The sequence below is a fragment of the Triticum urartu genome, chromosome 7A, assembly GCF_056163025.1.
Source record: "Triticum urartu cultivar PI428250 chromosome 7A, HENAU_Tu73, whole genome shotgun sequence".
NCBI classification, from domain to species: Eukaryota; Viridiplantae; Streptophyta; class Magnoliopsida; order Poales; family Poaceae; genus Triticum; species Triticum urartu.
Window position 1 is genome coordinate 752,111,232 of NC_141879.1, and position 22,177 is coordinate 752,133,408.

The following is a 22,177-nucleotide window of genomic DNA, read 5'->3' on the forward strand; positions in this document are numbered from 1 at the left end:
CGCTCATTTGTAGGGTCGGAGTCAGGTGTAGGCAGCGGAACCTTGGAAGCTTGGAACGAAATATAGAGGGAAGAAGGGACATGAGGTCGGGAGGTGGGAGAAGATGAAGGAGAGAAGAGGAGGCGGTTGCGTTTGTGGCTGACAATGAGATAAAGTTTAGGAGAGAAAGCCGTGGGTAGTCCACAAATCGATGTGGCGAGTGTGAGATGTAGTTTAATTTAGGGCGTGATTAGTCAGTTGATATTGGACTTTTCCAACCTGTAGTCCAACATATTGTGAACCAACCTGTGGTTGGATGGTTAGAGGAACAATGGTATCTTCAGTCCATTAGGGTTCAAGTCCTGGTGCTTGCATTATTTTTGTGTTTTTTAGCATTTTCGTCGACAATAAGGTGCCTACGGTGACTTCCTACATCTCAAAATGATATGCCGGACTCAGTGTCTTGAAGGTGCTTATTGGGATAGAGTGTGTGTTCATAGGGATAAGTGTATGCCTGTATGTATGACCACTTGCGTCTCTACTGTGTTAAAAAAAAAGACTAACTGCTTTCTAGTAGGAGAGACGTACGTTGTCAGCGCACGTACAGCCAAGGCGACCGGTGGCCTCGTTCCGACGCGTCGATAGCAGGCCCAAGAGAATCGCACAGCCCAACCAAAGATTCATGGAGCTAGAGTTGGCCTGCTGAGCCCGCTCGCCAAGTGGCTCGCTACATAACCCCCCGATGACAGTTGGGATGGGCATCCAGAAGGATCAGGACGGACGCCGGCTCTCTCCCCTTTCCCCTCTCTTCCTTCTCCCCAAGAACAGTGAGACAGCAAGAATCGTGAGTAAGAAACTAGATCGATCCGGTACCTAACATCCTTGTATCAGAGACCAACACCACTCCCCTCCGCCGCGTTCACCCTGGAATCCCGTCGGCAAGTTCAAGCGTGGCAAGCCTTCGTCGCCGCCATGGATCCAATCCTCAAGGAGTACCTCAACAAGCTCCATCAGGACGCCAAGGCCGACTCCACCCACGTCCTCAAGCAGCTGCAAGCGTAGTCCTCTCAGATCGACGATCTCCTTCACTGGAAGCCGGATCTCGAGGCTTGCTTCACGAAACTGGAGTCCATGGTCGCGGCGCTGCGAGCGACAACACCAACACCCTCCTCATCGAGTGGAGTGGCGATCCCGCAAGCCTTCCCTCCCCTACTCCAGGTGCGAGGAGATCTCCATGGGCCCGATGGCTGCGGCGATGCTGATCTCACCGGAGGGGGACCATCGGCGACCCCCGAGTCGCTGACGGCACCTCCGGTCACGGGTACGCTTCCCTTTCCACTCGTCACGGCCCCTGTTCCTCCCCTGTCGTCCTCAATTCTGGCCAATTTGGGGCAACCACCATCCATGAATTTTCTGGTGTTCACCGGTGAAAATCCACAACTCTGGAAGTCGACGCTCTTCGAGCAGTACTTGTAGATGTTCACGATCAACGACACCTACCGTGTCCATATGGCCATCTTGAATTTCTCCAGGCATGCGGGCATCTGGCTGCAGTCTGTTCAGAAGAAGTTGACTGGATTGGACTGGGATTCATTTACTTCCCTTCTCTGCACCCAATTTGGGTGTGACAAAGACCAAATGCTCATCCGACAGTTTTATGCTGTCAAACAGACGACCACAGTAGCAGATTTCATTGAGCGTTTCGAGACCTTGATGAATCATCTTATTTCTTACTCGGAGTCAACTCACCCATATTTTTTCCTGACTTGTTTTGTTGAGGGACTACGGCCGGATATCTGCGCGCTGGTGCTCGTGCAACGCCCACCGCACCTGGACACGACATGTTCGCTGGCGCTGCTTCAGGAGGAAGTGGTCGACGGTGAGCACTCATTCGGGCTCCTCTCCAACAAGACTCGAGGCCACGGCCACACCAGCCGTCTCGCTCCTCCGTCATTCTTCAGTAGACCAGCTACACCAACAGTGGTCTCTGAAGATCGCCATGATACTGACGCCGCGCGTGCCACTCCAGAAGCCAGCCAGGTCCCGCCCTTCGCGCCTTTCGCCGTGCGAAGGGGCTCTGCTTCAAGTGCGGCGAATGATGGGGCAAGGATCGCATGTGCCCGTCCACGATGCAGATGCACATCATGGAGGAGCTACTCGCCATGTTCTCCCAGGACGACTTGCAACCTGAGTCGCCTCTGACCTCTCCAATCTCTGACGAAGAAAACCTCTGCATCATATCCCGTCAGGCAGAAGATGGCTCATCCGATCCGAGTGTGCTGCAGCTGCAAGCATGGCTCCAAGGCTAAGAGATTTTGTTTCTGGTCGACTCCGGCATTTCTACATCCTTCGTGGATAGTTCCCTGGCAGACAAACTCTCCGGAGCAGTGCCACTGCCGCGCCCATGCCGCGTGCGCGTGGCTGATGGTGCTAACATTCCCTGCACCACTTACATTCCGGCGTGTCACTGGACAACCCAAGGGCACGAGTTCCAAATGGATTTCAAAATCCTCAAGCTGGGCGCGTTTGATGCCATTCTCGGGATGGACTGGTTACGGAAGCACAACCATACGAACATCGATTGGATCGAGCAGTTCCTAACTGTAACAACTTCAGCCGGTCAATTGACACTGTCTGCCACATCCTCAGACCAGACCCAGTGTTCGGTAATCTCTGCACCAGAACTCCTCAAGGCTTGCAACCAAGGATCTGTAGCGCACATCGTGCACCTCAACGCTATCGATGGCAGCAGTACAATAGACTCACCGGTCCCAGTCGAGATCATGCGCTTGCTAGAACAGTTCGCATATGTCTTTGAAGACCCACGGACCCTGCCACCCCGCCATGATTGCGATCATCACTGCTACCTCTTGATCATGCGTTGGTTTTCCCTTGAAGAGGAAAGGGTGATGCAGCAAAGTAGCGTAAGTATTTCCCTCGGTTTTTGAGATCCAAGGTATCAATCCAGCAGGAGGCTACACGCAAATCCTTCGTCCCTGCACAAACAAATAAGAACCTCGCAACCAACGCGATAAAGGGGTTGTCAATCCCTTCACAGTCACTTGCAAAAGTGAGATCTGATAGAGATAATAAATATTTTTGGTATTTTTATGATATTGATTGGAAAGTAAAGATTGCAAAATAAAGTAGATAGGAAACTTATATGATGGAAAATAGACCTGGGAGCCATACGTTTCACTAGTGGCTTCTCTCAAGATAGCATAAGTATTACGGTGGGTGAACAAATTACTGTCGAGCAATTGATAGAAAAGTGCATAATTATGAGAATCACTAGTAGAAAAACACCTATTAGTCCCGGTTCGTAAGGGCCTTTAGTCCCGGTTCATGAACCGGGACTAATGGGTCGTTACTAATACCTCCACCCATTAGTCCCGGTTCAAACACGAACCGGGACCAATGTGCCTCCACGTGGCCCTGTGCGCCGAGCCCAGTCAGGGGGCCTTTGGTCCCGGTTGGTGGCTCCAACCGGGACCAAAAGGCATCCAGGCGTCTGCATTCCAGTGGCTGGGGTTTTTGTTTTTTTGAAAGGAGGGGGGTTGGGGGTTTTGGGGGGTTAATTTAGGTGTTTCGTATATTGTGTTAGCTAGCTAATTAATAGAGAGAAGTGTCCTCTCTTATGTCCGTGCTTGGTCGATGCTACGTAGTATATATACATAAGTGATCGAGAGAACCATTCAGTACAGAAGTTCGTCATGCATACCGAGAGAAGTGATCGATCGACCTCTCCTTCTCCGAGAGATTGGTCGAACAACAAATTTTTTACTGGCTACATACATGTACAATATGTATAAGATCTCTTAATTACAAACTCCTAGCATTTGAAATCAATTTCCACATGGTATTCTCCGGCTTTACTGATGACGTGTTCAAGAAAGAATCCCGCCAATTCCTCTTGAATTGCTTTCATGCGATCTGGTTCTAGGAGTTCATCCCGCATCTGCCACGTCTAATTTGAAGAAGGGGTTAATTAATACATATATACGAATGAAACTCAACAGAAATGACGGTGTAATAAAATGGAATTGTGAATATTATTGCTTACGCACTTCATATTGTCTTCTAGAGTAGCCCCGCTTGTTTTTCAAAGTCGCGTTGTGGATGAACTCGCACACGTAGTATCCACAGAAATCATTCCCTTCCTCCTGCCACAAGCACTTTACGAGAAATAGAGGTCAATCAAACTGATAATGAAGCATTATAAATGTCATTGATGAAAGTATAGCTATAGAATCAACGGGAGATGCATGCGCGCAACTAGCTAGCCAGTAGTACTTACTTTCGGGTATGTATATCGCAGCTCCTTCGGCAGTCCCGGAGCTTGTGCGGTGAACTTATTCCAAACCCTGCAAGACAAAGAAAATAATTATTATTACTTGAGATATCAGGAAATGAACAAAAAGTTGCCGAAATGGTGCGATAATGATCGATTGAACTTACTTCCTGAGCATTTCAGTGATGTCCGCATAGGTTTCGGGATCTTTCTGTCTCGAGTCTAAGACGGTTACTAGTCCACGCTCAAGCTTAATCTCCAGAAGAATATAGTGGTACCTGCGCACGCATGCATAACTCATCAATTACATTACTATAACCTCGCTCGAGTAATAAGGGAAACCGAATATGCACACGACGGTAACACTCACGTGCCGTTGTAAGGAAAGAGTATGGTATCTTTGTTTTGATTTTTGATCAATGATTGTAGCAAGTTGTCCTCGGCCTCTTCGACGTGCTTTTCAACCAAAAATACATCTATGATATTTGTGTTAATGAACCCAGTATCATAAATTTCTTGTTTTTTGCACTCGACGATCTTCAATCTGCATAATATATTGAGGATAATTAATTATAAATACATGCAATGAAAGAGCCGAGCTATATATAGAGACTTATTAATGACAGAAATAGTACTTACAGGCAGTAGCAAAAGACCATTAATTTATCGAGGGCCTTTTGATTGAAGAACTCGAAGAACTCCTCAAATGGAACACACAACAGATCATTTGAAACGAGGTCGTGCTCCTCTTTAATGTTCAGATACAAACTGTTCTTCCCCTCAGACTCTCTGCATGTTTTCATGTACCAACAGTGGAATCTTCGCATCATTGTTGTCAGAGATTTTTCATCTTTGACGAGAGGCTTCCCGTACTCGTATCTGAATTCGTCCACCTCCATGAAATCAGGAAGTGCATCGTCAGGCAGGTAATCTTCAAGATTGCCATAACCGGCCACCGTCCCCGGAGGATTAGACACATTGAGCGGGGGGCACGATTGCTGTGCTTGTTCGCCGAGCTGGGCAATTTTTTCCCCTTTTCTCGTTCTTTTAACCTTTTATCACTGACAGTAGTTCCCGACCACTTGGCTTGGAGATATGTCTGTTTAGTAATGCGTTCATAGTTGGTCTCGGTCGAGACTTTGGTGGTTTCCTCAGGGCATCGAGAGTGCGCTTTGCTTTCACCGGATCTACCTTCTCCTCCGAAGGTGGATGTCTCTTTGCTTTCACCCCTTCAAAGAACTCCTTCACGTGGTCCTGCACGATCGTATTGTTTTCCTCCTTGGTCCTCTCGTACGGTAACTTCTCTAGAGGATTTAGAGGTGGACCGTATCTGTATTGCCTCTCTTCTCTTCTTGTGCTGCTAGACGTCGGAGCAGACGGAGCGGCTGCGGCGTCTGTCTTCTTTCATGCTTGCTTACGAGGCGGAGGAGAAGGACTACGACGCGCCGGAGCATCCGGGGCGGCGGCGGGCCTCTTCCGCCCTTGCTGGCGAGGCGGATAAGGAGGAGGCGGAGTGCCGCCACGCGCCGGAGAAGGAGGCGGAGTGCCGCCACGCATGCCCTGATCGTCACTCGCCGGAGGAGGAGGCGGAGTGCCCTGACTCGCCGGAGGAGGAGGAGGAGGCGGAGGCGTCCAGTTTAGAAGGTTGATGAGCTCCTTCCGCCGTAGGCATGGAGTCTTCAGAGCAGAACCCAGCCTAGTCTCCCCTTCACCAGTAGGGTGCTCAAGCACGAGGTCCTCAAATCCCTCCGTTATTTCATCCACCATCACCTTAGCAAATCCTTCTGGAATCGGCTGGCAGTGATAAGTTGTGCCGGGTCCACTAGGATAAACTTGGCCAACAGCCGCCTTGACCTTCAAATTCATCCATCGCGCCATAATGTGGCAATTTTGAGACTCCGTGATACCATCCACGGGATAGCTGGCAGGAGCCGTCAAGACATGCTCCGGCTGAAGCAGCTCGGTGGAAGCCACGCTGCTTCGCCGCTGAGATGGCGGATAAGCTTCATGGGAAGCTTCGGCAGGTCGTTTGTTGCGATCTGCTGCTTCTCGTACCTCTTCTCGTTTCTCTAGCCCCATTACCCTTTCGTGCAGCGCCTGCATTTGGTCCTGCTCCAGTTTCTTCCTCCTCTCATGGGTTTTGTAACCACCTGCGTCCGAAAAACCAACCTTCCACGGAATGGAGCCTGGCGTGCCTCATGTCCGTCCAGGGTGCTCAAGATTCCCAAGGGCCATTGTGAGCTCGTCCTTCTCCCTGTTTGGAAGGAACATCCCTCACTGCGCTGCATCGATATAGTGTCGAAGGTTCTTGACTGGTGTTTGCAGTTGCTCGTCCGTCCACTGACACTTCCCTGTTAAGGGTCCAAGGTTCCGCCAGCCCCGAAGAACCAAGTCGGGCAACGGTCTGGCCAGCGCATTGTCTCTGGTTCGATCCCTTTTTCAAGCAGATCATGCTCAGCCTTGGACCACTTAGGCCGGGCTTTGAGGTAGCCACCTGACCCCATGCGATGGTGAAGCTTCTTCTTCGCAGCATTTTGCTTGTTTGTCGCCGACATCTTCTTACTCTTTTCCGATGTCTTGTGGGCCACAAATGCGGGCCAGTGATCTTTGATCTTCTCATATTTGCCGATGAATTTTGGTGTCTTTTTTTCTCGACAAACTGGTTCAGCTCTTTCCTGCACCTCCTCATTAGGGTTGCCATCTTCTTAAGAGCACAAGACTTGATTAATTGCTCTTTAACTGGCTTCTCCGGATCCTCCTCTGGCGGTAGGGTGAAATTTGCCTTTAGCTCAGTCCAAAGATCTTCTTTCTGCATATCATTCACATAAGACACCTCATGGTCTTCATCCTTAGCAGGCTTATACCACTGCTGGATGCTGATCGGGATCCTGTCCCTAACAAGAACCCCGCACTGAGCAGAAAATGCCTTCCTTGTCTGGATGGGTACAATCGGTTCACCGTCGGGCGCGATTTCTATGATCTCAAACTTTTCATCCGAACTCAACTTTTTCTTCGGGCCTCATCTCCTTACCGAAGTTGTGCTCGATCCGGAGGGCTAGAAATTATAAGGAAGAAAGACGAGAGTAATTAATATGTGTACATATACCAAAACAATGGATGCATCAATTAACTAGTCAGCACGGGCTTAACTAATATATATATACCTGGCCGGACTCGGTTCGGTGACCGGAGCAGTCAGCACGGTCTCCTTCTTGTACCTCCATTGTGTCACCGGAGCCATCATGAACATAGTCCTCTTCTTGTACCGGCATTAATAGGTCGAAGCCATCATGAACATAGCCCTCTTCTTCATCCAGTCCTTCCTGACCATCGGTCTCGTTGAGAAATGACGCAACTTCATCACTTCCTTGTGCGATTATTTCCCACAACATCGCTTCTGTTTCTTCGTCTCGGGAGTGCTCCATAGTTTCTGCAAATATTTACAACATGTCAATTATTATTCAAACATGGTACAGATGGATATATATATATATATATATATATATATATTAGTGGCAAACGTAGAACTAGCTAGCTAATCACAATAAGGAATCATGTTAGTGGCCTCGACGCTGCTTCTCTACGGTTTGGTGTCGCCTCGACACAACGCTTCAAGGGTTTGGGGTGGCCTCGACGACAACGCTCTTTTAACTTGATAAATTTGGGTGGCCTCGAGAGAGTTAATTTGTCGGGTAGGGGCGCGGCGGGAGGGGGTAGGAGACCAACATCGTTTTCTCTCTAGGGTTTGGGTGTCCTCGAGAGTTTTGGTCGAGCGAGAGGGCTGAGGGGGGTGCTGCAGTTGTATAAGTTATCACGGTCGAGATGGGGTATATATATCGACCGCCCCTCATGTCGAAGTTATCTAGAGGGGGTTATATCGACAACGACGCGACATACATATACATGGGAAAATAATGTTATCGGGGAGGGGGTATCGATACCACCCCCTAGCTCGTGTTGAAGTTTCTTCTTTCTCCTCTATTCCTTTCTTTCTTCTTCTCCTCTTCTTTTTCTTCTTCTCCCTCGAGAAAGGAAAATAATTAAGGAAAAGGAAGAAAAGCGAAAGAAGGAAGAAGGAAGAAGAAGAAGAAAAAAAAGAAGAAAAAAAAGAGGAGAAGAAGAAAGGAATAGAGGAGAAAGAAGAACTTCTTTCTCCTCTATTCCTTTCTTCTTCTCCTCTTCTTTTTCTTCTTTTTTTCCTCTTCTTATTTATTTCTCCTCTTCTTCCTCTCCTTTTTTTCTCCTTTCTTCCTCTTCTTATTTCCCTTTTTCCTCTCATTCTTTTAGTATTGCTTGTTTTAAAAAAAATGTTCAAATAGAAAAAGGTTTTGCCTAATGCATTGTTCATATGAATATACAAACATTTGCATATTCTACAATAATTAATATCACCAAAAAAAATCTATGAATAGAAAAAAACCTAACTTTTCTAAAAATCTATCTTTTGCATATATGAAAACATTAATACACATATGAACAAAAAATACATATATGAACAAAAACATGCTCTGAACAATTTTTGAACATCTACATACACATAGCCACATACATACACATATACATTATATATATATATGAACAAAAAAACTAAACTAATAAAAATGAAAAAAACAGAGCCGCATATATATATAGCCACATACATACACATATACATTGAACAAAAAAATTAAACTAATAAAAATGAACAAAAACAGAGCCGGTGCGGCGCGGCGGCTCACAGCGGTGGCAGCGCGCAGGGGCGGGCGACGGCGACGGGGCAGGGGCTCGGGGCGCGGCACGCGGGGGCGGGCGACGGCGACGGGGCAGCCTGGCGGCGACGACGGTGGGCGCGGGCTCGGGGAGGACGGCGCGGGCTCGGGGAGGCCGGCGCGGGCTCGGGGAGGCCGGCGACGACGGGGGCGGGCGACGGCGGCGGCGACGGCGGGGGCGGCGGGCGGCGTCGGGGCAGCCTGGCGGCGACGATGTGCTCGGCGTCGTCGGGGGGAAACTGGTGGCGATGAACTCTGCAAAACTGCGAAGTGCTACTTATATACAAGGAGCATTGGTCCCGGTTCGTGGTACCAACCGGGACCAATGCCCCCTTTAGTCCCGGTTGGTTCCACCAACCGGGACCAAAGGTCCCTGTGCTGCCCGCGTCGGGGCCAAAGTTTAGTCCGACCTCGCTAGTTGAGAGGGGCGCACAGTGGTTTATAAGCCCCACTGCCGCACCCCTCTCGAACTCCTCTCGACCGCAGGCTTTCGGGCCTACTTGCTAAACTTTGCCTGGTGGGCCTACTGGGCCTACCGCGGGCCTGAATCCTGGCCCATAGTAGGGTTTCATGTCGTATTCAGGCCGTGGGGGCCCAGTTGGAGGCATTTTTTTCTTTACTTATTGTTGCTATTTTTATTTTTTTTTCCTATTTTTTTGTTTTGTTTTCTGCATTATTTATTTTCTTTTGTTTTTTGCTTTATTTTTTAATTCTTTTTGCTTTTAGTTTTAGGAAAATTATAAACTTTCTGTTAGTGCCATTACTTTTCAAATTTGAAAACACTTTTTTTGTTTTTTTGTTTTCTTTCTTGCTTTATTTATTTTATTTTGTTTCTACTTACAACAAAATACTTATTGTTGCTATTTTTAATTATTACGAGGGCCGAACCATAAGACATTAAAGCATTTCAAATGAACTTTGAAAAAGTTGAAAGTTGGCATGGTATCATAAATTGACCCACACATAGCATGTGCATGTACAAAACGGACAATGGTATCATACTCGTCAGTTACAAAGTTGGCATGGTATTATCATAATAGTTGCGGGAGAAAGTCTTCACTTTTTCTTCGCTTGTGTCATTTGCTTATTGCGCCGTAACCATGGATAATCTTCATCGTTTATCAGGATGCTGGGGTCAGCCTTGACTTTAAAGGGAGGAATTTCATGAAACTTTTCATAATCTTCAGACATGTCTGTCTTGTCCTCCACTCCCACGATGTGCCTTTTTCCTGAAAGAACTATGTGGCGCTTTGGCTCATCGTATGATGTATTCGCTTCCTTATCTTTTCTCTTTCTCGATCTGGTAGACATGTCCTTCACATAGATAACCTGTGCCACATCATTGGCTAGGACGAACGGTTCGTAAGTGTACCCAAGATTTTTCAGATCCACTGTTGTCATTCCGTACTGTGGGTCTACCTGTACCCCGCCTCCTGACAGATTGACCCATTTGCACTAAAACAAAGGGACCTTAAAATCATGTCCGTAGTCAAGTTCCCATATGTCCACTATGTAACCATAATATGTGTCCTTTCCCCTCTCGGTTGTTGCATCAAAGCGGACACCGCTGTTTTGGTTGGTGCTCTTTTGATCTTGGTCAATCGTGTAAAATGTATTCCCATTTATCTTGTATCCTTTCCAAATCAATACAGTCAAAGATGGTCCCCTGGATAACAAGTACAGCTCATCACAAACAGTGTTGTCACCTCTGATACGTGCTTCCAACCAACTACTGAAAGTCCTGATGTGTTCACATGTAATCCAGTCGTCGCACTGCTCCGGGTGTTTGGAGCGCAGACTGTTCTCGTGTTCATCGACATACGGGGTCACCAAGGTAGAGTTCTGTAGAACTGTGTAGTGTGCTTGAGACCAAGAATATCCGTCCCTGCATATTATTGAGTCCCTTCCAAGCGTGCCTTTTCCAGTCAGTCTCCCCTCATACCGCGATTTAGGGAGACCTATCTTCTTAAGGCCAGGAATGAAGTCAACACAAAACCCGATGACATCCTCTGTTTGATGGCCCATGGAGATGCTTCCTTCTGGCCTAGCGCGGTTACGGACATATTTCTTTAGGACTCCCATGAACCTCTCAAAGGGGTACATATTGTGTAGAAATACGGGACCCAGAATGACAATCTCGTCAACTAGATGAACTAGGACGTGCGTCATGATATTGAAGAAGGATGGTGGGAACACCAGCTCGAAACTGACAAGACATTGCACCACATCACTCCTTAGCCTTGATATGATTTCTGGATCGATCACCTTCTGAGAGATTGCATTGAGGAATGCACATAGCTTCACAATGGCTAATCGGACGTTTTCCGGTAGAAGCCCCCTCAATGCAACCGGAAGCAGTTGCGTCATAATCACGTGGCAGTCATGAGACTTTAGGTTCTGAAACTTTTTCTCTGCCATATTTATTATTCCTTTTATATTCGACGAGAAGCCAGTCGGGACCTTCATACTAAGTAGGCATTCAAAGAAGATTTCCTTCTCTTCTTTGGTAAGACTATAGCTGGCAAGACCTTCATAATTCTTTGGAGGCATGCTGTCTTTTTCGTGCAAACGTTGCATGTCCTCCCGTGCCTCAGCTGTATCTTTTGTCTTCCCATACACGCCCAAGAAGCCTAGCAGGTTCACGCAAAGGTTCTTCGTCACGTGCATCACGTCGATCGAAGAGCGGACCTCTAGGACTTTCCAGTAGGGTAGGTCCCAAAATATAGATTTCTTCTTCCACATGGGTGCATGTCCCCCAGCGTCACTCGGAACAGCTAGTCCGCCGGGACCCTTTCCAAAGATTACGTGTAAATCATTGACCATAGCAAGTACGTGATCACCGGTACGCATGGCGGGCTTCTTTCGGTGATGTGCCTCGCCTTTGAAATGCTTGCCTTTCTTTCGACATTGATGGTTGGTCGGAAGAAATCGACGATGGCCCAGGTACACATTCTTCCTGCAGCTTGCCAGGTATATACTATCGGTGTCAAGTAAACAATGCGTGCATGCGTGGTATCCCTTGTTTGTCTGTCCTGAAAGGTTACTGAGAGCGGGCCAATCGTTGATGGTCACGAACAGCTACGCCTTTAGGTTAAATTCCTCCTGTTTGTGCTCATCCCACGTACGTACACCGTTTCCATTCCACAACTGTAAAATTTCTTCAACTAATGGCCTTAGGTACACATCAATGTCATTGCGGGGTTGCTTAGGGCCTTGGATGAGAACTGGCATCATAATGAACTTCCGCTTCATGCACATCCAAGGAGGAAGGTTATACATACATAGAGTCACGTGCCAGGTGCTGTGATTGCTGCTCTGCTCCCCCAAAGGATTAATGCCATCCGCGCTTAAAGCAAACCATATGTTCCTTGGCTCACTTGCAAACTCATCCCAGTACTTTCTCTCGATTTTTCTCCACTGCGCCCCGTCAGCGGGTGCTCTCAACTTCCCGTCTTTCTTACGGTCCTCACTGTGCCATCGCATCAACTTGGCATGCTCTTCGTTTCTGAACAGACGTTTCAACCGTGGTATTATAGGAGCATACCACATCGCCTTCGCAGGAACCCTCTTCCTGGGGGGCTCGCCGTCAACATCACCAGGGTCATCTCGTCTGATCTTATACCGTAATGCACCGCATACCGGGCATGCGTTCAGATCCTTGTACGCACCGCGGTAGAGGATGAAGTCATTAGGGCATGCATGTATCTTCTGCACCTCCAATCCTAGAGGGCATACGACCTTCTTTGCTGCGTATGTACTGTCGGGCAATTCGTTATCCTTTGGAAGCTTCTTCTTCAATATTTTCAGTAGCTTCTCAAATCCTTTGTCAGGCACAACATTCTCTGCCTTCCACTGCAGCAATTCCAGTACGGTACCGGGCTTTGTGCTGCCATCTTCGCAATTGGGGTACAACCCTTTTTTGTGGTCCTCTAACATGCGATCGAACTTCAGCTTCTCCTTTTGACTTTCGCATTGCGTCCTTGCATCGACAATGACCTGGCGGAGATCATCATCATCGGGCACATCGTCTGGTTCCTCTTGATCTTCAGCAGCTTCGCCCGTTGCAGCATCATCGTGCACATCATCTGGTTCCTCTTGATCATCAGTAGCATCACCGTATTCATGGGGCACATAGTTGTCATCGTACTCTTCTTCTTCGCCGTCTTCAATCATAACCCCTATTTCTCCCTGCCTCGTCCAAACATTATAGTGTGGCATGAAACCCTTGTAAAGCAGGTGGGTGTGGAGGATTTTCCGGTCAGAGTAAGACTTCGTATTCCCACATATAGGGCATGGACAACACATAAAACCATTCTGCTTGTTTGCCTCAGCCACTTCGAGAAAATCATGCACGCCCTTAATGTGCTCGGAGGTGTGTCTTGAACCGTACATCCATTGCCGGTTCATCTGTGTGCATTATATATAATTAAGTGTGTCAAAAATCATTACAGAACATCATGAATAGATAATTAAGTGACCAAATTAATTGAAGTTCATCATCACATTAAACCCAAAGTACATACATAGTTCTCATCTAACAACATAAAGCTTTGCAGAGCATCTAAATTAATTAAACCATACACTGAAACTATGTAAAACATTTCAATGCGAAAACAAATGCGATCATTATCGCAACCAATGTAACAACTGATCCAACGGCATAATGAAACCAAGCCTCGGTATGAATGGCATATTTTCTAATCTTTCTAATCTTCAAGCGCATTGCATCCATCTTGATCTTGTGATCATCGACGACATCCGCAACATGCAACTCCAATATCATATTCTCCTCCTCAATTTTTCTAATTTTTTCCTTCAACAAATTGTTTTCTTCTTCAACTAAATTTAACCTCTCGACAATAGGGTCGGTTAGAATTTCCGGTTCAACAACCTCCTAGATAAATAAAATCTATGTCACGTTGGTCGGCAGAATTGTCATAAACAATAAATGAACCAATAGTTATGAAAAGATAATATATACCACATCCGAATCATAGACAGGACGAGGGCCGATGGGGGCGGATACCAAAACCATCGCACTATATAAGATGCAATAATAAAAGTAAGAAAATTATACAAGTATCTATCTAAACATACAAGTAAGAATATTTTTCCTTTCAGAAAGAAGATAAGAACAAGAGGATCACCACGGTGGTGCCGGCGATGAGATCGGCGCGGGTGATCGACGACGGTGAAGACGGGGACAGGGCGTGATGGACCGCTAAACCTAGACAAATATTGAGGAAAATGGAGCTTGGCGGTCGAGCTTCGAGAGGAGAAACCTTAAGTAGTGTGGCTCGGGCATTCCATCGAACACCTTGTGTGCATAGGAGGTGAGCTAGAGCACCACCAAGCCCTCTCCCCCTCGGCCAGAAAAAACAGAGCAGTGTGCTCTGCTCTTCCGCGAGGGGGTATATATAGGCACCACCATTGGTCCCGGTTGGTCGCATGAACCGGGACTAAAGGGTTGCCTTTGGTCTCGGTTCGTGCCACCAACCGGGACCAATGATGGTGGGCCAGGAGCGAGGCCCATTGGTCCCGGTTCGCCCCACCAACCGGGACCAAAAGGTCCAGACGAACCAGGACCAATGGCCCACGTGGCCCGGCCGGCCCCCGGGGCTCACGAACCGGGTCCAATGCCCCCATTGGTCCCGATTCTGGATTGAACCGGGACTAATGGGCTGGACCGGCCTGGACCATTGCCCCCTTTTCTACTAGTGAATATCTAGGCATGATCATGTATATAGGCATCACGTCGGCGACAAGTAGATCGAAACGATTCTTCATCTACTTCTATTGCTCCACACATCGACCGCTATCCAACATGCATCTAGGGTATTAAGTTCATAAGAACAGAGTAACGCATTAGGAAAGATGACATGATGCAGAGGGATAAACTGAAGCAATATTATATAAACCCCATCTTTTTATCCTCGATGGCAACAATACAATACGTGCCTTGCTGCCCCTGCTATCACTGGGAAAGGATACCGCAAGATTGAACCCAAATCTCAGCACTTCTCCCATTATAAGAAAGATCAATCTAGTAGGCCAAACCAAACTGATAATTCGTAGATACTTGGAAAGATAACAAATCATACATAAAAGAATTCAGAGGATATTCTTCATGGATAATCTTGATCATAAACCCATAATTCATCGGATCTCGACAAACACACCGCAAAAAGAATTACATCGAATAGATCTCCAAGAAGATCGAGGAGAACTTTGTATTGAGATCTAAAGAGAGAGAAGAAGCCATCTAGCTAATAACTATGGACCCGAAGGTCTATGGTAAACTACTCACACTTCATCGGAGCAAAACACATATCATGTGGTAAATAAAAATATAGTCTCAAGTAAAGTTACCGATGGACGAAGATGAAAGAGGGGATGCCTTCCGGGGCATCCCCAAGCTTAGGATTTTGGTTGTCCTTTAATTTTACCTTCGGGTGCCTTGGGCATCCCCAAACATAGGCTCTTTCCACTCCTTATTCCATAATCCATCAAATCTTTACCCAAAACATGAAAACTTCACAACACAAAACTCAACAGAAAATCTCATGAGCTCCGTTAGTACAAGAAAACAAGCACCACTTTAAGGTACTGTAATGAACTCATTCTTTATTTATATTGGTGTTAAACCTACTGTATTCCAACTTCCCTATGGTTCATACCCCCCGATACTAGCCATAGATTCATCAGCATAAACAAACAACACACAAAAAACAGAATCTGTCAAAAACAGAACAGTCTGTAGCAATCTGTAACTCTCGAATACTTATGTAACTCCAAAAATTCTGAAATAAATTGGTGGACGTGAGGAATTTGTCTATTACTCGTCTGCAAAAAGAATCAACCTAAAATCACTCTCCAGTAAAAATGGCAGCTAATCTCGTGAGCCCTAAAGTTTATGTTTTTTATAGCAAGATCACAAAGACTTCACCCAAGTCTTCCTGAAGGTTCTACTTGGCACAAACAGTAATTAAAAAATAAAGCCACATCTAACCAGAGGCTAGATGAATTATTTATTGATTAACAGCATGGAAAAATATTGGGTTGTCTCCCAACAAGTGCTTTTCTTCAAAGCCTTTTTAGCTAGGCATTGAGATTTGAATGATGCTCACATGAAAGAGAAGAATTGAAGCATAAAGAGAGCATCATAAAACATGTGACAAACACATTTAAGTCTAACATACTTCCTATTCATAGGTTTTTTAAAAGTAAACAAATTATCAAGGCAAGCAAAAACTAGCATGTGCAAGGAAGAAGACGATAACAATCTCAACATGAAGAGAGGTAATTTAGTAACATGAAAATTTGTACAACCATATTTTCCTCTCTCATAATAATTACATGTAGGATCATAAGAAAATTCAACAAAATAGCTATCACATAAAATATTTTCAACATGATCCACATGCATGCGAAGTTGACACTCTTCCAAAATAGTGGGATTAACATTATCTAAAGTCATGAGCTCTCCAAACCCACTTTTATCAAAAATTTCATGAGATTGATCAAATTCCAAATATGTGGGATCTAAACTTATTCTTCCAAACCCACTTTCAATAATATTGCAAACACGATTATCAATCTCATATTCATCATGGGGGTTAAATAAATTTTCAAGATCAAAAGAAGAATCACCCCAATCATGATCGTTGCAACAAGTAGTAGACATATTAAAACTAACATCCCCAAGCTTTGGGTTTTGAATATTATTAGCACAATTGACATCGAGAGAATTTATAGTAAAATCATTGCAATCATGTTTTTTATTCAAGAAGTTATCGTGAATCTCTTCAGAAATTTCTTCATCACAATTATCAGATTCACGAATTTCAAGCAAAGCTTCATAACGATAATCTAGTGCACAAAACTCACTAGCAATTAGTTCATCATAATTGAATCTCTTAAAAAGATTAGCAAGAGGATGAGGATCCATAGATCTTAGGTTCTCTGTTTAGCAATATATAAACAACTATTCACACCAAATGAGCAAATGAGCCAAGTAAGACATCAAAGCAAACGAAAAGACGAACAGAAGAAGGGCGAATAAAACGGCAAGGGTGAAGTGGGGGAGAGGAAAACGAGAGGCAAATGACAAATAATGTAATGCGGGGGATAAGAGTTTGTGATGGGTACTTGGTATGTCTTGACTTGTGCGTAGACTCCCCGGCAACGACGCCAGAAATCCTTCTTGCTTTGGTTTCCCCTTGAAGAGGAAAGGGTGATGCAGCAAAGTAGCGTAAGTATTTCCCTCAGTTTTTGAGAACCAAGGTATCAATCTAGTAGGAGGCTACACGCAAATCCCTCGTACCTTCACAAACAAATAAGAACCTCGCAACCAACGCGATAAAGGGGTTGTCAATCCCTTCAAGGTCACTTGAAAAAGTGAGATCTGATAGAGATAATAAATATGTTTAGTATTTTTATGATATAAATTGGAAAGTAAAAATTGCAAAATAAAGTAGACAGGAAACTTATATGATGGAAAATAGACCCAGGGGCCATAGGTTTCACTAGGGGCTTCTCTCAAGATAGCATAAGTATTACGGTGGGTGAACAAACTACTGTCGAGCAATTGATAGGAAAGTGCATAATTATGAGAATATCTAGGCATGATCATGTATATAGGCATCACGTCCGCGACAAGTAGATCAAAACGATTCTGCATCTACTACTATTACTCCACACAACGACCGCTATCCAGCATGCATCTAGAGTATTAAGTTCATAAGAACAGAGTAACGCATTAGGCAAGATGACATGATGTAGAGGGATAAACTCAAGCAATATGATATAAACCCCATCTTTCTATTCTCGATGGCAACAATACAATACGTGCCTTGCTGCCCCTGCTGTCACTGGGAAAGGACACCGGAAGATTGAACCCAAAGCTAAGCACTTCTCCCATTGCAAGAAAGATCAATCTAGTAGGCCAAACCAAACTGATAATTCGAAGAGACTTGCAAAGATAACAAATCATACATAAGAGAATTCAAAGGAGATTCTTCATAGATAATCTTGATCATAAACCCACAATTCATCGGATCTTGACAAACACACTGCAAAAAGAATTACATCGAATAGATCTCCAAGAAGATCGAGGAGAACTTTGTATTGAGATCCAAAGAGAGAAAAGAAGCCATCTAGCTAATAACTATGGACCCGAAGGTCTGTTGTAAACTACTCACACTTCATCGGAGCGCCGAAAAAGGCCCCAAGATGGGATCTCATGGGTACAGAAGGTTCTGCAGTGGAACTAGGGTTTCGTGGTGCTCTTTGATGTTTTCAGGGTACGTAAGTATATATAGGAGAAGGAAGCCGGTCAGGGGAGCCACAAGGGGCCCACGAGGGTGGGGGCGCGCCTACCCCCCCTGGGCGTGCCTGCCTGCCTCGTGGTCACCTCGTTTCTTTCTTGAGGTCCACTCCAAATCTCCTAGATTGCGTTTGTTCCAAAAATAATTCTCCCGAAGGTTTCATTCCGTTTGATATTCCTTTTCTACAAAACACTGAAATAGGCAAAAAACAACAATTTGGACTGGGCCTTCGGTTAATAGGTTAGTCCCAAAAATAATATAAAAGTGTATAGTAAAGCCCATTAAACATCCAAAACAGGTAATATAATAGTATGGAACAATCAAAAATTATAGATACTTTGGAGACGTATCAATCGCATTCCTCTGATGGCCAGCGCACAACCAGTTAACTCCAGACTATACCGATACTAACCTGAAATGTAGAAAGAAACGAGCGTCTGGTTCAGGAAATGCTCAATGCTGGTATAATTCGGAAAAGCTCAGGTCCCTTCTCGTCCCCAGCCCTGCTTGTCAAGAAGAAGGACGTGGCGATTGTGCGTGGACTACCGTTGCTTCAACTCCATGACAGTGGTTGCCAAGTTTCCCATACCAATCATCGATGAATTACTGGATGAACTAGCCGGCGCCAAGTGGTTCTCGAAATTGGACCTGCGCGCTGGATTCCATCAGATCAGAATGGCCGAAGGAGAGGAGTACAAAACAACATTTCAAACACACTCTGGACACCGGGAGTACCACATTATGTTGCAGGAGGCCCAACCACATTCAACGGGGGAATGCACACTACTCTGCACCCAGTTATGCGCAAGTGCGTCATCTCCTTCTTCGACGACATCCTCATATTCAGCAAAACCCTGACAGAGCACATCCAGCACATCACGCAAGTACTTCAGCTACATAGAGACGACCATTGGCAAGTCAAGTAGTCCAAGTGCTCCTTCGCACAACGCCAGATCGCCTACTTAGGCCATGTCATCGATGTGTGTGGTGTATCCACCGACCCCAGCAAGGTTCAGACAATCCAACAGTGGCCTACTCCTCAGTGCGCCAAAGACGTGCGCAGCTTCCTCGGCCTCGCTAGCTATTATCGGAAATTCTCAAGCATTTCGGGATCATTGCAAGACCACTGTTCACCTTGCTCAAGAAAAATCACCAATTCGTTTGGAGAAGTGACACACAGAAGGCATTCGATGTTCTAAAACTGAAGCTCGCATCTGCCCCTATTCTGTAACTTCCAGATTTCAGTAAAAAGTTTGTGATCGACACTGATGCATGCGCCTATGGCGTTGGAGCTGTTCTTTAATAAGACGGGCACCCGATAGCTTACATGAGCGAGCCTCTCGGCCCCAACAACCGTGGCCTTTCCACCTACGAGAAAGAATGCATGGCCATCCTCATGGCAGTGGAACAATGGCGTCCTCATGATAAAGGCAGCTTGGTACACCTAGATGATCAACACTTGTCCACACCGTGGTAGCAGAAAGCATTCACTAAATTGCTCAGCATGCGCTATAAATCTGCTACCGTCCCGGGGCTTCCAACACTGCTGGTGATGCCCTCTCGCGCCGTACTCCTGAAGATTCAGTGTCCACCATCTTAGTTTGCACACCGGCTTGGCTGGATGGCATCGTAGCAAGCTACAACACAAATCCTCAAGTGGAGAAGATCTTAGATGACTTGTCCAAGCGACCAAACCCAAAAGGGCGCTTCTCCACGTGCAAATGATTGCTATACTTTCGCGATCGCCTTTGGCTGGGTGGCTCCCCTTCTCTACAGCAGCGCATGCTCCGTGCATTCCATGACAGCACCATGGGCAGTCACTCCGGCGTGCCAATCACATATCGCCGCCTCCGGCGCCTTGTTGCCTGGCCTAAGATGAAGGAACACACACAATAGTACGTACAGTCCTGCTCTGCCTGCCAACAAGCAAAACCAGAGCGCGTTCGCTACCCAGGACTGCTCGAGCCACTTCGGATACCTGACGGTGCCTGGAAAGTGGTCACCAGGGACGTCATCGATGGCCTCCCTCCCTCAGGCAAGTACAACTGCATCCTAGTGGTCGTCGACAAGTTCACTCGGTATGCCCACTTCCTCCCACTGAGCCACCCATTCACGGCGGCCAAAGTTGCTCATGCATACCTGGAGAACATATACAATCTCCATGGACTTCCAGGAGGGATTGTCTCCGACAGAGATCCCGTGTTCACGAGCAAATTCTGGCATGAGCTGTTCAAGATCATTGGTACTGAACTCAACATGAGCACACCATATCACCCCCAAACTGATGGCCAGACGGAGAGGGTCAGCCAGTGCCTGGAAATCTACCTACGGTGCTTCACCCATGCCTGCCCAAGCAAATGGCATCAGTACCTCGCCCTTGCAGAATTCTGGTACAACTCCTCTTTTCATTCCTCACTGAAAACCTCACCTTTTGGTGCTCTGTATGGACATGAACCTTGCTATTGGGACATCGAGGCGGCTTCCACCTGCTCCATACCTCCTCTCAAAGACTGGCTTGAGGAACGCAAGGACATGCAGCAAGTTCTGGCTGAACACCTTCACCGGGCTCGCAACATCATGAAGGCTCAAGCCGACAAGAAGCGTACAGACCGCTCCTTCGCCGTGGGAGACACCGTCTTCGTCAAGCTCCAACCGTACGTGCAAACCACGGTGGCACGTCGCACCAACCACAAGCTGTGCTTTCGCTACTTCGGCGCCTACAAGATCATCCACGTCGTGAACCCAGTCGCCTACGAGCTCGAGCTCCCTGTCGGTGCCAAGGTCCACCCTGTCTTCCACACGTCTCCTAGCTACGTCGTGCAGTCTCCAAGAACACAACCGTCGGGGACAAGCTGCCAGTGCCTCCCGAGGAGCCACTGTCTCCGGTCGAGATCATCGACATGCGCCGGCGCAACACTCCACAAGGCCGGCGCGAACAAGTGCTCGTGCGCTGGTCTGACCCGTCCGCTCTCGACGCCACCTGGGAAGATGCCAAGTCCATACGCGAGCGTTTCCCTACACTACTGGCTTGGGGGCAAGCCAGCCTCAAGGTGGGGGGGATGTCAGTGCACGTACTGCCAAGGCGACCGGTGGCCTTGTTCCAAGACGCGTGGACAGCAGGCCCAAGAGAATTGCACAACCCAACCAAAGATTGATCGGGCCAGAGTGGGCCCACTGAGCCCGCTCACCAAGTGGCTCACTACATAACCCCCCGATAACAGCGGGGATGGGCATCCAAAAGGATCAGGACGGACGGCGGCTCTCTCCCCTTTCCCCTCTCTTCCTTCTCCCCAAGAACAGTGAGACAACTTGTAATTCGAATTCGAGATTGTATCGTGAGTAAGCAACTAGATCAATCTGGTACCTAACATACATGCCTCCGCTCCTAAGCTAGCTGGCTATAGCAAGCCAAGGCCTCCGACTCAGATACAGAACACGCATGGCTCAACGGAAACGTCGACGAAACAACCTATGTGCGGGGACGCCGGCGGCAAAGATCACGACACAATTGCCCGTCCCGACCGATCTCCTACTTGAGGTGGTATCATGCACCGACCTTTTCACCCTCGTCCGGTGCGCTGCCACCTGCACGTACTTCCGCCGCGACACCCTAAGCCTGCTATTCCTTCGCTGCGTCACCCAACACATGGCTCCCTCCTTCCTCACCTACCTCTGCACCTATGACAAACTACTCTGGTCCACCCAGTCATGGCCGCAGCATGGGAAAGATATTGTGATCCGATGGGCTGCACTTCTAAGGGATCATCCCCCGGACAAGTAAGTTCATCGATCAAGGCTTTCCATCTTTTCAGATGGATGACTGAAGGTGCTTT

The 22,177-nt window shown here is 46.9% G+C and overlaps 1 protein-coding gene and 1 pseudogene across 1 annotated transcript; both read right to left on the reverse strand.

The window, feature by feature from the left end:
• Nucleotides 1-4,031: 4,031 nt before the first annotated feature.
• LOC147962826 (uncharacterized) lies at nucleotides 4,032-7,511 on the reverse strand. The gene is made up of 5 exons (XM_087534320.1): nucleotides 7,435-7,511; nucleotides 4,641-4,814; nucleotides 4,438-4,548; nucleotides 4,277-4,343; nucleotides 4,032-4,154 (listed from the first exon to the last, which is right to left on the reverse strand). The coding sequence occupies exons 1-5, from the start codon at nucleotides 7,509-7,511 to the stop codon at nucleotides 4,032-4,034; spliced, it is 552 nt and encodes a 183-aa protein (XP_087390446.1).
• Nucleotides 7,512-10,074: 2,563 nt separating this feature from the next.
• On the reverse strand, nucleotides 10,075-13,425 carry LOC147962827 (uncharacterized; annotated as a pseudogene).
• Between the last annotated feature and the right edge of the window lie 8,752 nt (nucleotides 13,426-22,177).

Coding starts and splice junctions, on each gene's coding strand:
- LOC147962826 (XM_087534320.1), bottom strand. CDS start 7,511: ATGGCTCCGGTGACACAATGGAGGTACAAGAAGGAGACCGTGCTGACT. Junction 4,815..7,434: donor ACCGAACCGAGTCCGGCCAG/GTATATATATAT, acceptor TATATTATGCAG/ATTGAAGATCGTCGAGTGCA. Junction 4,155..4,276: donor TGCGATATACATACCCGAAA/GTAAGTACTACT, acceptor TTTCTCGTAAAG/TGCTTGTGGCAGGAGGAAGG.